The sequence below is a fragment of the Macrotis lagotis genome, chromosome 1 (assembly GCF_037893015.1).
Source record: "Macrotis lagotis isolate mMagLag1 chromosome 1, bilby.v1.9.chrom.fasta, whole genome shotgun sequence".
Lineage (NCBI taxonomy): Eukaryota > Metazoa > Chordata > Mammalia > Peramelemorphia > Peramelidae > Macrotis > Macrotis lagotis.
The window spans coordinates 131,044,510-131,063,546 of NC_133658.1; the positions used below are offsets into that span (position 1 = coordinate 131,044,510).

Genomic DNA, 19,037 nt, shown 5'->3' on the forward strand with positions numbered 1-19,037 from the left:
TTAGTATGGTACTACACAAAGAGACCTAGACTTGGAATGTCTTTCAATTCAACAAGTTACTTAGGCTGCTTAATAGGCACTTGACTTGGTTGAGGGTTATAAAGGCAAAAAAGCAACAACCACCACTACCACCCCCCCCAACAAAAGTAAAAAAAAAAACCTACCAAATTTCTGCCTTTAAGGATCTTACACTTAGCAGACAATATTGCACACTGCCAAGTTGAGTACAGGACCTCACAAGCTGTTGGATCTTTACTAGGGGAGTTCTTAACCTGGGGGGCTATGGACCCTAAGAATCCTATGGATCGATTTCAGAAGGTCCATGAACTTGAGTGGAAAAAAAAATTAAATCTTCCTTTTCTTTATTCTCTGGATGCTTTTGTAATCCTATGTATTTTATTTAATGCATTTAAAAACATTATTTTGAAAAGGGATCCTTAGCTTCACCAGACTGTCAATAGGGTCCATAAGACACAAAAAAGTTTAATAAGTCCTAGACTGGATGATTACTAAGGTCTCTTCTAGTTTTGACATTCTATGTTTCTAAGTTCCTTTCCAGCTCAAGTCCTGTATAACTTTCAACTTTTGAAATAAATAAAAATAGATATATTTTGAGAATATCACCATAGGATATGGCTTCTACAGTCCACCAGGATATTCAGTAATAGTCTAATTAAGTTGTTTATGACATAATAGTGTAACAGAATTCTGAAAAATAGATGGCTGTAATTCGCAAACCTATACGATCTAAATTTGAATACATAGTGTGTATGAGAACATCCATGTGCTTGAAAAATTTTTGTTAATTTGGGGAATTAAAACTCAAAAATCTAACTGGATTAAATCAGACAACATATGGAGAGACCATGAAAAGCTGAGGGGTTGAGAAAGAAATTATGATGAGACAAAGTTCTTTAATAATGAAATAATTTATTTTCTTTTTCTTATTATTTTTAACAGTTGAACAATACAGAAGTTTACATATACACAGCAAGGTTCTCTAAAACATGTAGTTTCTAAAAATGCATGTGCTCACTGTAGTAAAAGCACCATTCTCTATGGTCTTGACCCAGGATTTACATTGGCGCGGTATTTACATTAGGAACTGAACATCTGGAAACAGAATTTCACACTCTCCCATCTGCTGCCCCCCTCCCCCATTTAGGATGTATTTACCCTTCAGAAGACATCCCCACCCCCAAATTGATGATTTTAAAGAGCAATATTAAAAAGAGCACCAATTCTAGGAATAAGGGATAAAGGCAAGTGTGGTTCTTAGGCAAAATTTAAAAGAACTGTCAAAAAAAAGAAAGAAAAGAAAAGTTGAAGATAAATTAAGTCGGATAAACCTACAGATTGGCCACTTTCCTCTGATTTTATGATTTTGTTAGAAGACAGAGATACTCAATTTTTTCAGTCATGCAACAGCTGTTTTGAAAATAATCTGTATCTAGCAGGGCCAGTCAATTAATTATTTTCTCATAAGTCTATGGCACAAGAAATTCATTCATGTCATAAATATGGAGAGTAAAAAAAAACCCAACCATGATAAATCACACTTATCACATTCCACTCAGGTAGTTGAAAGAGAAAGGGAAGGAAGAAAGAAGGAAGAAAGAAGGAAGGAAGGAGGAAGAAAGAAGGAAGGAAGGAAGGAGGGAAGGAAGGAAGGAAGGAGGGAAGGAAGGAAGGAGGGAAGGAAGGAAGGAAGGAAGGAAGGAGGGAAGGAAGGAAGGAAGGAAGGAAGGAAGGAAGGAAGGAAGGAAGGGACAGAGGGAGGGAAATCTTATAGTACTGCAAAGTCTACTTATGTAGCATGAGGCATCACTTTTGTCTGGGGCCCATTTGGGTTCTCTCCTCCCAGGAAATATTTTAAATAGGAGTAGTCAGCTATCTATCCACACAACTGTTGGTGTATAGCTATACAATGAGAATAATAGACATTTCCCCACATGTTCACATATCTGCCTTTTCCCACCAGACATTCAATGCCAAAGGGAGGGAAGGCAAGTAGGATGTCAGAGACGCCAAAAGGAAATAGGGGAGAAGGCAGCTAGCAATCACCCACAGCACAGTTTAAAAAAAAGGGAGAAAAAAAAAGCCTTCTCAATATAGCATAGTGGCAAAACTTGAAATTAATACACAGCTTGGGGCAGAAAGAGGATTACCTACTGATACCTTCATCCAGTCCTAAATATTATTAGATTGTTAATGCTTTCATTTGTTGATGTGGGGTGAATACTACCCTCTTCTCTCACATACACAGTGTATTCTTGGCCACATCTCATGGGGTCAGGGCAGAGGCAGTGGAATGCAAGTCAGAAGTTTTCCTTTCATTTCATTTGAAAACAAAACCAAAAACTCCCGAGGTGGAGGATGAGGGGTAGTGCCAGGGAGTCCCCCCAACCAAAGTGCTAAAGTGGTTGGCCAATTGCAGAACAAGTCCCTACATAATGCCCAACACTGAAATACAGTATTGAAATCATTTTGGCCTGTTTAAAGACAGGCAGAAAAGTTCCCTGGTCTGCTCAAAGTGCTGTGCTCTTTGAATTGGTATCAAATTAGCATTAACCTTGTGACTCAAGAAATTCACATGGTGTGGCTATCAGCACCTTGAAGAATTCAAGAGCTCTGCTTACCAGAAGAAAGCCTGAAATAAATACACAATGGGTGCTCAGCACTCAACACAAAGCCCCAAATAATAAAGACAATACTTTTTGGGATGTTAAAATAGAACAGCAACATGCTACATACACATACATTACGGTAAGAATTTCATTAAGCTTATTCTCGAAGTGCAAGAGTTTGGTTTGTTTGTTCCAAATAAGGACCACAAGCCTCAGTTTCACCATTTGCATTGTAATGGTGAAACCCAAGAATGCAGTGATTAGATGCTAGTTTAAATCAACTTTCATTCAAAAATATGCATGTACCTGCATGTACATACATATCTATCCATAGGTACAACTGTCAAAGTCTTAAAGGCTGGGGGTTTATATGTTTGGCCCCTCCCCTCCCCCACCTCAACTACCCCATCTAAAAGATTTTCTTTTTATTAAAAACAAAACACAAACAAAACCCCTGATGCAGCTCTTTAACAATAATGCTGGTGGATCAGTGAATTGGAGAGAAAAGGCTGGCAAATCAGTGCTACCATTTCAGCAATGGGGGGGGGGGATTAGCTGCCTTGGCATGAGTTGGTTTACAACCAAGAAGATCACAGAGAAGAAACTCCCAGGGTTGGTCCCAATAATTAAGGAATTGGTTCCCCTGGAGCCCAGCTTGGCAAGCTAACGTTATCTGCTTAGAACTTTTGAAAGCCATGTCTAACCCTGGTATCAGTTTGACATAAGTGCATTAATATATGTGTATAAATATATATACACGCGTGTGTATACACACATATATTTATATACTAATTTCCACATTTCTACACAATCAAATTGAAAAGGACCAGACAAACAGTGTGAAGGTCAAATAATTACTGCTTTATATTGGGACAACACATTTAATATTATTTCAACCAAAGAGACAAAAATGCAGTTTTAAATCAAAGGCACAACAACTAAAACACAGAAAATACTGGCGGCTTGCAGACGCCTTATTTCTAAATTAAATAAACAAGTACACAATTTTGTTCCCTCCCCCAATTCAGGCCCACAAGCTTTCCCTACCCCTCAAATCTACACTTCCTGATGCTTAAAGCATCTTGGGGTTTGGACTTGTGAAGATGGTTCTAATGTAACATTCATTAACAAACAAAATGCTTGTGAGGTCTTGCAAAGGGCATCAGAGCAGGTACCTCAAAGTGCAGGCATATCTGTACCTTTCCAATCATGTTACAGGCCGAGCTAACTCTCTTAACACTATCTTTCTGCTTGGACTCAGGAAGCAGGCTTAATAAATGCAAAAGGCATACAAGTTGTATTTCAGTGCAAATCTTCTGCTGGTAATCAGAAAAAGTTCCAGCTATTAAAAAAAAAATCCTTCTTTTTTTAACTCCACCCTCCCACCTCCCCTTTTCCCCACAAAAAGAAAATTAAATAGCACAAAAAAGGAAGGGGAAAAAACAAGGAGAGACTTTGGAGTTTAAGAAATCCACTAGCCCTAATTCTCATTTTCTTAAAAAAAATTCAATAAAGAATCATTTTTAAAAAGAGCCTAAGAGTAATCCAGTTTTATTTAGGCTGTTGATCAATTCTGAAGTCTAAGCATGGGCTCTCTGAATTTGTACTTTAGAATATATGGAATGGTTTGAGGCAGCTAGATGTATAAACAGGCTGAATACACATAGATATGGCAAAGTTTGCAAGTAAGAAAGCCCATGGTGGTTGTCTATCACTGATTAAGCTATGTAGCCCTTACAATTGTGAAATATCTATGGCATTTGGGACTGCTCTAATCTCCTTGTGCCAGTTACTGTATTTTAGTTTTATGCATCTTATGAATAGTCCAAATTCAAAATAAACAAATTAGCCAAAGATGCAAAATATCAAGGCCTTAAGATGTTCAAAAGAAAAAGATTAAGGGGAAATGAACAGATTTTAGTGAGCAGATATCTACATACAAAGTTTCCAGAACATCTATAAAAGCATGTTGTAAGAATTTCTTCTCCATTACATTAGTTATATAAAAATGAATAAATAGTATTTATAGATTTAATGTGTTTATGTACATATACATGTGCTCTGTTAAGCTTAAATAAAAATGCTACAAGGTGGGGGACCAAGCTGGGGAGAAACCATGGCCAAAGAGGAAAAAAAAATCAGCTTTCTAAATTAGCAACCCCAAAGCCTCCATAAACAAATTTCTGGGAGTATCTAAAAATAATTCAACTAGGTGAGGAACTGTAGTAACATTGTATTATATTCCCTTGTGTTTACTTGCAACATAGAAAGTAGCAATGTGAACTTTTCCTTTCACTAATGACAGAAGCTAGCTCAGCTAGCTCTACAGTTCAATTATTGCTGAAGGTTAAATAGGAAAATAGATTGGAACTGGACCAAATGTTGCTTTTTTAAAAAAAAAGAGGCATAATCATTTTTGTGCTAATGGGAAATGGAGATCATCTTGTTCATCTCTGAGGTAGAAAAAAAAATTATCCCAGAGACAAGTAGTATTGAACTTTGAGGAAAAATAAAGGTGTATCTTGGGACAGCACTATTCACAATAATATGGTGCAATCCCCAGAACATGAGATGGGGATCAACTGTACCATTTGGTTGGTGAGGAAAAACATTCAAGAAACTTGATGAGTTGTGTAACCCCGAAGACATGTTGTCGAGTCGAGGTACCTGGTTTAAATCAAGAGATACTGCCCAAGGCTACATACGGGTCTGGAGAAATTCATGTGCAGTGTTTGAGGGGTAAGTTTTCAGAGGATTAGGGATTTTTTTCCTAGCATTCCCAGGCAAACCTGGGGTGAGGCACACAGTTAAGCGCTCTTAAATGCTCTTTTCAAAGCTTACTTCATAGTTCTGAGATTAGGATCTCAACTTGAAAAGTTTGGTTCCTTCAGGTTTTTTGAACAGAAGTCACAATCAGACAATTTTGCTAGACAAGATACATAAACAAAGCAAACAAAAATTTAAGATAGGCTGAGAAGGCTAAATGATGACAGTAAGTAAAAGGGGGAAATTACTGATATTTGGGAGTTGGCTCTAAGTCTAAATATTCTTGGATGTTTCAAAATTTGGTTGGAATGTACAGTCTCACAGAGATGAATTTTTACGGACAGAAAGAGAAGCTAGTGGATGCAATCAGATGTGTGCTCCAGAGAGTAGCTTTGTAAACCCACGACCCTATGCACTTTTTCTTGAAAACTTAGTCAAAGCTGATTTGGGTAAAGGTGGTGGTACATTGAACTGACGTGCAAGGGAATTGTGGGAAGGTCCAATACACTACCTAAGAAGATCCGAGAGGGGAACCATAAGGAAGGCAGCCACCGCTAGAGCCATCTCTTAGAGACTCAGACAAGTCTTGTGATTGTCCTGCAGTTTTATTCTCTTAATGCTGGAGCTGGAGTAGCCCTCATCGCTGCACAGGCTCTGCATGCTCCCCCGCTCGTCCGAGTCGCTGACGCTGCTGCTGCTCCAGTCCAGGTCGCCTGTCAGATAGTCTGTGCTTTCGACATCAACGTCAATTTCTTCTACAGAGAAGAGCAAAAGGGAGAGTTGAGGGAAGGCACAGTCACAACTGAGCAGACAACTCAGGCCCCAATGCCAATGAACACAAAAACTTTCTTCCCTCCCTGAACGTGTCTGGGGAACTGAAGGAAAAAAAAAAGATTGTTTCCTGAAATAATCCCTTTTAGCTGCTGCTTAAATTCTTCAGTCGAGTGCCAGTTCTCCATTTCAATTTAGGTGGCATCATGCTGATGAGGTCAATGGTTATTATAGAAAGAATCCTGGATTTGGAGTCAAAGGAGCTTTGTTTGGATTTTGGCTCTGACACTTTCTAGCTGTGAACACAGGTAGGTTATTGACTATCCCTCAGAGACTAAATTTTCTCAATATCTGTAAGTCAGAGGTGGTCCTTGCATTTGCACTACCTGCCTTATAGACCTGTCCAGGTAAGTGATTGATAAACATCAAGAGTCTGAGGTAAATAGCAGGACCACTTTGTGGACCATAGAGAAGGGAAAGTATGGATGTGGAGGAGCAAAAGGAGGATGGTTTAAAACACAAACCCAATTACTGAAAAGAGGGTCTCACCTCTGTCTGAGTCAGAGCGTTCTGAGCAGACCGTTGATCCTATGCTGTCCATTCTTATTCTCTCAAAGCCCAATTTCTCCAACTGCCTTTTCAGGTGCCGCTGTTCTCGCTGTAACTGGTCTATTTGGTGTACTGCTTTTCTGTCACAATCTTCAAGCTTCTGCAGGTTAAAGGAGTTTTCAGAGGAATCCTTAGACTAGGCTTATAAACCAGTAATTACCTATCTTGAATCTGTGTCTCATTCCTGAAAACACACTCCTGTCCCCAGAAGGTTTTTTGGTGTCTTGACTTTCTTGCTTATCTCAGAAAGGAAGTTCATTGGGGAGCCACTGTTATTTCCCTCTAATGTCTATGATATCAATTCTCATTTCCTTATAGGGATTTACAGCTTTTGATCTTGAAGGAAACCTAGACTCCTTCTAGTTCATTTTCAAATCGAGGAAACCAGGGTCCAGAAATATTAAGTGACACAGGGAATGATCATGAGATGGAGGCACTGTACCACCTGCCCCCTGAAGAATGTGGCCTGTTAAACCAGCATTCTACCTTTAAGGTCAAGAATGCTCTGAACTCCATCTTACTTATAGGGGGGACACGTTGAATTTTAAGTCTCACAACAACTGAAGAGCTTTGAAGAAACTATAGGTTAAAGAGTCTTAAGCAATACTGCTCAATTTAAAGACATTTTTACTCAACATATCTCCCTCAGTTACAGAAGTATTTTTGTGACATGTAAAGTGTCAAATTAGCTTCTTTTAAAACCCATAAAATAAGTTCTCTTTAATCCAAGATTCTAATTACCTGGCACAAGAGCTTAGATATGATTTACATTTCCAGGGAATACTCATTTTAACACATTCCTCCCCCTCTCTGATGTATTCCTTGCCCTCAGAACAACAGGCATGTCAAACTCAAACAAGGGCCACTAAACCATACTAAGGACTTCTACAGGCAGCACACGTGTTTGTAAATTTCTTTTGCAATTGATATTTCATGGTATTAAAATCAGATAGGAAACACATTTTAATGTATATATTGAACTCCCCTTGGGAGTGTTGAGGGCCACATGTTTGACACCTCTGTTTTAAATGATAGTGTCTTTTCCCAGAGTTATCTTAGGAGACTTATCAACCAGAAGTCAAACCAGTATTTATCCATTGAGGAAATAAGTATAAAAGCATGAATCTTGATGACTGTGATATGTAATAAAATGAATATAATATTACTCTTCATGTAAATGTTTGTTAACAAGTGGTCCAGATCTTCATAATCAAGAAAGATAGAAATTCAAGGAAGGAAGGCCAAATGTACACTTGCCTTTATGTGTAATTTTGCTTTTGTTAATAAGCTTAAAGTAGTATGACGATTTGACTCAGGTCCAAGTGGTACGAGCCCCTTCAGCTTCTCAAGGCACAAGCGAAGATGGGCACGTCTGCAATGCAAAAAGTCACATTTGTATTTAAGAATAAAAGGTCAGGCAGGACAATACAGAATAAAAATAAATAATAAATACTAATAGTACAAAACAGACTTTAAAGATATCATTATCATTATTATTATTATTACTATATCAATATATAATTAAGATCTTGACAAAATCAACCTTTTCCCTATCAGATGACAGAGTCTTATATATAGTGTAAAACCCCTTTTATAACACAGCTAATTTTTTGTTGATGGTAGAGTGCTACCATTTTTTTTCTTATAGGCCATACTAGATCGATCATACTTCTCTTGTTTGAAGATATGTTTCCAGGATCATTTTATCCAAAGTATATATAAATTTGTATAATAATGACACATTATGTGGCTAAGATACTACTCAATTTGTCTTTAATATATACTTTTAAACAGATATTGTCAGATCTCCTATTAGGACTACAAAGAATAAGTATTTTATGGTAATCAATCAATTAGACAACAGGTATTTTTAAAATTCCTATTATGTACAAGATAGTAGGTGAAAATAATGAAAAATTCCTACATGAAATAAATATTCTAATAGGGAAAACAAGGACACATACAAGTAAATACAGCATAAATAGGTATATACAAAAATATATACAAAGTAGCTATATACAAAGTAATTTGAGGAGACACTAGCAGTTGGAAAAATTAAGAAGGAAAAGTTTCAAGCAGAAGATAGGACTTGAATTGCATCTTTAAAGGAAGAGAGGGATTCCATGAGATAGAGATAAAGGAGTACATTCCAGGAATATGGAACATTCAATGCAAAGGTCTGGTGATGGGAGATAAAATGATATGCATGAGGAACAAAGAGAAGGCCAATTTGGTTGATCTCAGAATGTAAGAAAGTAACATACAATGAGGTTGGAAAGAAAGGATAGGGCCAGATTGTGAAAAGATTTAAAAGTTGAATTGAGGGGTTTGTATTTTATTATAGAGATTATAGGAAACAATTGGAAATGATTAAATAGGGGAGTCTCACAGAATTAGGCCTCTATTTTATGAAAATTACATTGGTAGTAGTTGGTAGGGTAGACTGAAGTTGGTTGAGACTTGAAGGAGGGAAACCAATAAGAGACTGATGCAATAAGAGGTGATAAGGGCTTAAACTATAGTGGTTATCATCTGAATAAAAGTGGTTAAGACACCAGAGCTGTTGTGAAGATAAACATGGCAAAATCTGGCTACTAATAAAAAGATGTGGGGTGAGAGATATTGAGGTACTGAAGTTATAAACCTGGGAGAGCAGTGTTCTCAACAGAAATGGGAGACTCTCAAAAAGAAGAAAGTTATGGGAAATATAATAGGCCGAGTTTAAGATATCTCAGACATCCAGTTTGAAATGTCTAAAGGATAATTAATTTTTTTGTGGGGTGAGGCAATTGGGATTAAATGAAAGAGAAGGGGGAAGATACATTGTTTGATAATTTAAGGGAATGGTAGAATCCAGTGAAGAATATTTTGTTATTTTTTTTTTAAAGAATGGAGGAGACTTGGATGTGTTTGAAGATACATAGTAGGAAAGGTCCTTGGTAGTATAGTGGATGGAGCAATGGCCCTGAAGTCAAGAGGACCTGAGTTCAAATACTGCCTCAGATACTTAACACCTACTAGCTATGTGACCTTGGGCAAGACACTTAACCCTGACTGCCTCACATCCAGGGCCATCTTCCATTATCCAGATTCATATTTGGCCACTGGACCTCCATGTATCCAAAGGAGAAAGTGAGGCAGAGATTTAGCATAGCTCCCCTTCCTCTACCCACTCAAATCCAATTCACTTGCTTAGTTATGGCATTACCACCTGATGTTATGGTCTTCTTGGAGAACAAAGGACAAACATCCTCATCATCATCAGTAAGAAAGGAATTAGTTGAAAGGAAGAAATTAGTTGATAGAAAAGGTTGAAGATTTGAGAGGGAAGATGATACACTATGCTGGAAAAGGATGGGATCAAGTGTACATGAAGAGGAGTTGACTTTGGCAAAAGGGGCCACATTTTTGTCAGATCCTGGGGGAGGAAAAAGAGAGAGTGGGTGCTGAGATCAAGGGGTTTTAAGATGAAGAAAATGTGAGGAGGAGGGTGGAGCCAAGATGGCGACAAGAAGGGGTCGAGTCTTAGGTGCTCTCTGATAAAACTTGAAACTAAGGACTCTAACTAAACTTTCGAGAGACAGAACCCACAAAGGGACCCAGTGAGGCAGTTCTCCTACTTAAAGTAACCTGGAAAAGAGCAGAAAGGCTCTGCTCCCTAGGGACAGAGGGGCGGCCTGCCAGAGCGAAAGAACTTCAGCCTCCTGGAGGCAGCCCCAGGGCACTGGGAGCGCTGGCTCACAGCAGCGGGGTAGTCTCCTGAGCTGCACCCCGGGGAGCACTGGGCACAAAGTGGGGGAACAGCGGGGGACCTCTGCCAGAGCGAGCACATGGAGCCCAGCCCTCAGGGCACACAGCAAGCAGTGTGGCCACTGCATTCCAGATCCGGAAACAGAAGCTGGCGGAGCCGGTAAGCAGGAGCCTCCAGGGCAGGAGCCCATTGAGCTGAGGGAGGGGAGTGAAGAGAGAGAGACTGCAGGGCTCTGTCGTCTGCTCCTGGAACAGGACTCTGGGGCTCTGACCACATTCAGATCCTGATCCCAGTCTAGGGCCCCCATAGAAGAGCAGCCCCCCCCCCTCAGCCCTGTGGCAGAGGGGGGCGCTTATGGTCATTCACAGACCAGGAGGGAGGACAGAGCCTCACACACTGAGACTCTTGTGGGAGCGTCCCAAAAGCTCAGGAAGCACCCCAAAACCAGGCCCAGGCTGGGAAAATGAGCAAGCAGAGAAATAAGAGGAAGACCATTGAGAAATATTTTGCATATGAGCCCAAGAAGGATCAAAACACTCAGTCTGAAGATGAGGAAGCACTAGCTCCTGCATCTAAAGGCTGCAAGAAAAACAGAAATTGGGCTCAGGCTATGACAGAGATAAAAAAAAAAGACTTTGAAAATCAAATGAGGGAGTTGGGAAAAAAACTGGGAAAAGAAAGGAGAGAGATGCAGGAAAAACATGAAAATGAAGTCAGCAGCTTAGCCAAGGAAATCCAAAAAAAAATGCTGAAGAAAATAGCATGCTAAAAACCAGTTTAAGTCAAATGGATAAAACAGTTCAAAAAGTTATTGAGGAGAAGAATGCCTTAAAAAGCAAAATTGGCCAGATGGAAAAAAGAGATAAGAAAACTCTCTGAGGAGAACAAATCCTTCAGACAAAGAATAGAATTCAGGGAGATTGATGAATTTACCAGAAATCAGGAATCAATACTTCAAAACCAAAAAATGAAAAATTAGAAGAGAAAATGTAAAATATCTCATTGAAAAAACAACTGATATGGAAAATAGACTTAGGAAAGATAATTTAAAAATTATTGGAATACCTGAAAGTCATGATCAGGAAAAGAGCCTTGACATCACTTTCAAAGAATTACTACAGGAAAATTGCCCTGATATTCTAGAAGCAGAGGGCAAAACAGAAATGGAGAGAATCTATCAATCCCCCCGAGAAAGAGATCCCAAAAAACCAACCCCTAGGAATATTATAGCCAAGTTCCAGAACTCCCAAGTCAAAGAGAAAATATTACAAGCAGCCAGAAGGACACAGTTCAAATATTGTGGAGTTGCAGTCAGGATCACACAGGACTTAGCAGCAACTACATTGGAAGCTCATAGGGCTTGGAATATAATATACCAGAAGGCAAAAGAGCTTAGAATGCAGCCAAGAATGAACTACCCAGCAAGGCTGAATGTCCTCTTCTAGGGGAAAAAAATGGACTTTCAATGAACCAGGGGAATTTCAAATGTTCCTTTTGGAATGGCCAGAGCTGAACAGAAGGTTTGATCTTCAGATACAGGATTCAGGTGAAGCATGTAAATTGGAGGAGAGGGGGAAAATATGAGGGACTTAATGAGGATGAACTGCATGTATTCCTGCATAGAAAAATGACACTGATAATACTCTTATGAACCTTCTCAGTTAATAGAGCAGGTAGAGGGAGCTTTTACAGTTGAAGCAAAGGAGAAAGCTGAATTCGAAGAAAATATGGTGTAAAAATGGAGTCAATAGAAAAAAAGGGAAATGTAATGGGAGAAAGAAAAAGGAGAGGGGGAATATGCCAAGATATTTCATATAATAAGTTTTTTTCTTTATTACAATGAGCCATTGCAATGATATGGAAGGGGAGAGGCAAGGGGGAATGAGGGAACCTTTGCTCTCATCAGAGGTGGCTAGGAGAGGAAACAGCATATATACTCAATGGGGTATAGACATCTGGAGTAAGAAGGAGCAGGGGGAAGGGGTGGGATGTGAATGATGGAGGAGAGGATGGACCATGGGGGGAGAGTGGTCAGATATAACACATTTTCTTTTTTACTTCTTGAAAGGGGCTGGGATTGGAAGGCCTGTCCAGTACCATAGGGCCAGGTGGATTCTGGGCCTAAGGGGCGGTATGGGGGCTCAGGGCTTCTTGGCCCCAGGACCAGGGATCTGCCTGCTGCGCCACTCAGCGACCCTACAATTGAGTCAAAGTGAAAGGAGAAAGAAAATATAGTACATGGTAGTGGAAAAATAAGAAAGGAGGGAGTTGCAAGCAGCAATGGCAACGTTGGAAAAATATGGAAGCAATTTTTGCGATGGACTTACCATAAAGAATGCGATCCACCCATGACAGAGTTGTTGGTGTTGGAACAAAGACTGAAGCACATTTTTTATTACTATTATTTGGGGGAGGGTGCAGGGCAAATGGGGCTGGGTGGCCTGCCTGGGGCCGCATAGCAGGGTGATCTTTGGGTATCTGAGGCTGGATTTGGACCTGGGTGCTCCTGGCTCAAGGGTCAATGCTCTGTCTGCCACCCAGCCACCCCTACTATGATTATTATTTTATTTTATTTTGGGTCTTTTTTTTCTTCTTTTTGGTTTTTGCAGGGCAGTGGGGATCGGGTGGCTTGCATGTCACATGGCTGGGTGATTGTTGGGTCTATGGGGCTGGATGTGGGCTTGGGTGCTCGTGGCTCCAGGGCTGGTGCTTCGTCCATTGTGCCACCTGGCCATATGTACAATTATTACTATTATTTTTTTAATTTTAATTTTTTTCTCTCCCCTTTACTTTATTGCCCAAGCAAGTCTATACAAGTCTATATTCATGGGGGGAGGGGTATTTTGTTTACTCTTAAACAAGAATATTTTATTAATGTAAAAAAAACATTTGTACAAAATGAGAATTAAAAAATAAAATAAAAAAAATAAAAAAGAATAAAGAACTGCTATCCAAGTAGCCAAAAAGAATCTAACATTTTTTAGAACGTTTTAAAAAAATTTTAATGATACAATTAAGAAATACTATATTTGGTTAATATATTGAAAGCCTAAAGCACTAAAATAAAACCAAATTTTCACCAGTCAAAAAAACAAACAAAAAAAAAGAAAATGTGAGAAGAGGAAGCTTATGTAGGAGAAGAGGCTCTCCTTGAATGATCTCAATTTTCTCAATAAATTAACAAGCCAATTCCTTATCTTAGGAAGGGTGGAGGATAGGAAAGGGGGCTTAAAGAGAAAAAAGAAAGGTTGGAATAGCTCCTATGGGAAGAGAGATAGGGAAAAAATTAAGAAGAAATGAAATCACTGTCTTGATGAAATGAGGATCCACTTGAGATTGGATAACATGAATTCGTAATATACCTAGTCAGCAGAGTTGTGAGACTTCCTTCAGCTGTGTTCAGTAGGTCTTGAGTAGGAGTGAAAGAGGTAGATGTAGGAGTAACTCAGGGCTGAGGTTTGGCAAAAGAAAACTATTGACAGGGAAATGTCACTATAAAGATAAGAGACAGCCAGATATAATCATTTTCCAAGCCACTGAGCTTAAGTGAATAAAACAGGAAGGTGTGGAGAAAAGTTGGAAGAAGATATAAAAGAATTATTTTATTAAATTACAAGGTAAGAAAAGTTTACATGGTATGTAATTCACATATATCCCTTAGGTTTCTCTGAAATAACTGATACCTTGATATGGACTTTATTACACCAAAATTTAAGAATCAGTTCAGTATAGTTTCTGTGGATATAAGGGAAAAACCTATTACAATTTACTTTTTTCTTTAGGGCATAACTGAATTATACCTCTCCTATGAGGCCTTCTTAAACCACCCTAAAATAAATTTATCCCTTCTTCCTCTGAACTCATATCTTGGTTATTGATAATACTCATTTTGTCAAAACAGAAAACCTATGACATTTGTTGTATCCTTAGTTTCTCAAGTGTTCTCATGTTTCTCAAATACTTCCCCAATTAGAGAATTAGCTTTTTGATGATAAGAATAGTATCATAAATGTCTTTTTTGTCACAATACAAGTAGTAAGCATTTTATGGAAGGTTTGGAAGAAAATATTTGTTGATTGATTTGATGAGATGAAGGACCATAATAAAGAATTAAAAGAGGGTTAAGACTCCTTTTTTATAGTTCTAGAATTGGGACTTATGACTGGAAGTTACAAGAAGACATTTTGGTTCAACATAAGGTGGAATTAAGAATACAAATTTGTCCAAAAAGGGAAAAGGGCTGCCTCACATGATATTATGCATCCCTTTACTGGAAATGTTAAAGCAGAAGCTACATAAAAACCTCTTTATCAGGATTATGTAAGGAGAGATTGCAGTATAGGATAGATTTAGTGATCTTATTTACTTACTGACCTTCCAACACTATTCTGATAGTACATGCATAATTCTGTGAGTTTTAGAATTTCAGGTTCACTGCAGCCTATGATGGGCAAAATCAAATACACTGAAGCTTAGTTTCCTCTTTTGAATTTTCTCCTCTTAACAGTCTTGTTTAGTTGTCTTGTGGAAAGAAGGAAAGGTATTATAAAAAGTCTACTAAGAGGAGAACATATCTTTAAAGAAAGGCCAACTGGTCAGCATGCATGATTCTCACATAGAAGGTCATTTCTTATAATTCCTCATGACTTGAGGATTTTCACTTACTGTGGATCAAATAAACATTGTTTTAGGCTTTCAGGGATAATAGCATCTGAACAAAGAGGTCATCATCCATCTTCTCCTTTGATGTTGAACTGAATTTTACACTTCTCAAAAAGAGGAAATGGAATTGTGTGCTATCAGCAAAACAGTTGCCATAACATCTATAATATTTCCTTATCATCAGGTTTTCGTTGCAGAGAATAATATCAAACAGGTTTTAAAATGGAATTAGTTACAAAACGTAGAAGTGTGATTTCAGAACTAGTTTGGAGTAGGGAGTATTGACTGTATATACAAAAGTCCCACCCCTCCATAAGGTTTTCATTTTCTCTGAAAATCTTCATTTTTGGAATGATGTACTATCTGCAAGTGAGGAATCAGATTATCAGTTTATCTCACTTCATTACCACATAAAAAAATAAAAACTAAGAGAAAAAGCTATTAGTAGGTAAAAAATATTTATTTTGTAAGGGAATATTTTGGATGAAGTTCAGAAAACTAGACTATTTTATGAGAACACCATGGGAGGTTGTATTTACTAATTTCTTCACACAATACAGTTCCTACTTACTACATAGCTTATCAGTTAGTTTCCAAATTAACAATAAAAAAAAGCAAAGCTGATCAAAACCATTTTAAATTAGATGGGATGGAGAGGTGGCATTTGGCCTTTCCTTGGTGTACTTAGATATCTGAATATTCAAATTATTTTGAGGGTAGTGGGCAGATATAAGGATAAAAACAGGAAAACATTCTTCTATTTTTAACCATTTCTATGGTTCTATGATTCTAAGGATCAAAAACCAACCAATATAGTTGTTATTATTATAGATTTGGTAAAAATAACTTAACCTTGTCAAAAAACAAAACAATATCAAGTATCTCTTTTGTCTTTCTTTTTCTAGTAGTTCAAGCCAATGGTAGAAATAATAATTTTTCACAAACTGGCTTTGCATTTATAAAAATATGAAAGCAGTCTAAAGAGGGAAGGGGAGGGAAAGTAATATTTTTAGCTCCATGATATTTTATAGACATCCATAGTGAAGGTTCTTTACCTGCTGACTATTTAGAAAGGTCAGTTTAATTATTCTAAATATACCTTTGGCCTTTAATAGTCTTCATGGATCAATTTACCTTTGACCTCAACTGTAATTAGCAATTAGGAGAAACAAACATAGCCCCTTTGATGGCCATTTGTTTTTTGGGGGGTCCAGCCCTTTATTTCAACAGTATGGATAATTCCTAGTATAGAAACTCACTCAATTGATAACTAGTTTAGAACACAGGATTCAAGGATCTAGAGCTAAAAATAGGAGAACCTATTTAGACTAATCTATTTTATATAACAGATGATGAAACTAAGGCCGAGGGAGGTGGTAAATGATATTCTCAAGGTCATAAAAGTATTAAGACCGGAGGCAAAATTTGAATCTAAGTCTCTTATGAGTTCAAGGACAGTGTTTTCACAGAATTTTACTGACGCTCCTACAATTAAAAGCTTGTGTTTTGGCAGAGTGAGTGAGTGTGTGAGTATGTGTGTGTGTATTTGCGTGCGCACTTTGTTTTCTGTGGGAAGCATAGAGGCAACATTAGAGGAGTGTCAAAATTTTGAGTTGGTTTCCCTATTCACATTTTCTAGATCTGTGTGACAGGTATAACACTACAGTATGGGCAGATTATTAAGTAGGGAATTCTTTCAAACTTGTTTCTGTTTGCAGAAGGGTGATTACTGCTAGGGAAATGAAGATAATTAAAGCAATTTAATATTTCTTTTTAAATCAGTTGGGAACTGAACTGCATTTTACTAGGCAGATGAGAATTGAGGGATGTTATTCTATAAAGTAGATTGAAGTCTTCTGGAATTAAAAGATTTGAGGGAATGAAACATCTGACCCATTTCTAGGGAAGCACAAATCTTGTTTATGCACAGGGAACTTTTTTTTAATCTTAAAAAATTCACATGAAGTTAATATGTGCAAGAGGAAAGATTCCTTAATGGTCAATGATTTGAAAGAAGAAACAATTAGAAGGGAAATTAAACTACTTAGAACAAGGGTTCAAATAGATTCCAACTTCTCTTGTGTTTTGAGGAAGCAAGATTTGAAACTCAAGTGTAGAAATATGCATGGGAATGCTGTTAGCTAGAGTTCTGGTGGATGTTAAAAGACAGAAGTTAGGGATCATCTAGTCTATCCTTCTACCCTACACATAAATTTCCTCTATAAGATCCTTGACAAGTGTTTAGTTTCTGCTTTAATATTTCCAGCAATGAGGCACCTACTTATATTGAAGCCATCCTATTTCATTTCTGGACACTTCAAATTGATAGTAAATATTTCTAAATTATATTAAGCCCAAAGTTGCCTCCCTGTAGTTTTCACACATTGCATCCAGTTCTTTCTTCTGGAACCACAAAGGCAAGTATTATCCCTTTTCACATGGCAGCCATTCAAATATTTGACATTAACCAGCATGAACTCAGTAAATCTCTTATGGAGGAGCACTATCTCCAGTTTCTTCAACTATCCCTCATGTGGCATAGCCTCTAGTTCCTCAGTTTTGAATCATATGATTACAAATTAAGACAGAGAAAGAATGTTAGAGATCATCTAGTCCAACCTCTTTACACTTGAGGAAACTGGGACCCAGAGAGGTTAAATGAATTGCCCAAGATCATACAAGTATGAAAGTCAAACCCAGGATTTGAACTTGAGTCCTCTGACTCCAAATCCAGAGTTTATTCCACTATACCAAACTACTCTCTTCATCCAGATTATTTTATTGTATGCAAGATCAATTCTTGAATGTGCCCTGTATGATATGGAATCTAGAATTAGATACAATATTTTAAATGTAATTTAACTAGAACAGTAAGTACATTGTGGCTATTACTTCCCTTGATCTGGATACTAGACGTCTAATAATGCAGTCTTAGATTACATTCTTTATTTTGGTAGTTTGAATACTCTGTTGGTTCATGTTGGGATTTCAATCAACTAAAACCCATAGACCTATTGAGACTAAGTCAAAGAACAGAATTTGATGTTCCTCATTTTCAAACCTAACACAGAACATTGTTTCTACTTCTCTTATGTCCCATTTTGCCTTGCAGTTACTACATGTGTGACCTCTCTCTCCATTAGACTGTTAGCTCCATGAAATCAGAGACCATGACCTATCTTTGCAGTAACCCCAGTACCCATCACAGTGCTCTGCACTGAATTTAGGTTAACTCTAGACTCTTATCCTTGAAGAATTCAGGATACATTTGTAGACAAAACCATGAAAGAAATGAAATACAGTGTTATTCTAGGGAAGTGAATGTAGACAACATCAAAGATTAATATCTGGTATTATACACTTCTTCTGTACAATATCCCTTCTGAGGTCTTCATCTAATATCCCATGATAAAGGAAACCAGTGAAATGTAAGCTATGGCAGTTCCTGTCAGGCTAGAAGACCTCTAAATACAGGCTTAGTGATGGATAGTTCAGTTTTTATTTGAGGATGATCCTAACTAAGGTGATGATTTCTTCAGACAGTAACTACCTGCATCAAAGGAGGGAGTGCCTATAGAAAGGAAATCAGAGATTCTTTTAGTACTGAAATAAGTGATGGACATTGGGGCCAGCAACAAAATCACTATAGTTCCTGACCTCAGAGTTCATAATTTAGGAAGGATATAACATTTATACAAATGACTAGAATGCAAAGTAAAGAGTAGAAGGTGCATAGGAGAGGTCAAATTAGAGAAATAGGAGAATTAGATAAGAGGGATTACCTAGGTACCTTCTCTGCAATGCTAACTTATTGAGACAAAGGATATGACTGTGAGAGATAGATAAGTAGC

At 37.8% G+C, this 19,037-nt stretch overlaps 1 protein-coding gene across 2 annotated transcripts in view; it reads right to left on the reverse strand.

Moving 5' to 3' along the window:
- Positions 1-830: 830 nt before the first annotated feature.
- Positions 831-19,037, reverse strand: part of MXD1 (MAX dimerization protein 1) — a 32,610-nt gene continuing 14,403 nt past the window's right edge. For both annotated transcript variants that reach the window (XM_074208372.1, XM_074208380.1), the window contains exons 4-6: positions 8,031-8,145; positions 6,714-6,873; positions 831-6,148 (exon numbers count right to left, since the gene is read on the reverse strand). In XM_074208372.1, the coding sequence (XP_074064473.1) occupies positions 5,961-6,148; positions 6,714-6,873; positions 8,031-8,145 (463 nt within the window). In that variant the 3' untranslated portion in view covers positions 831-5,960. The remainder of the gene's footprint in view (positions 6,149-6,713; positions 6,874-8,030; positions 8,146-19,037) is intronic.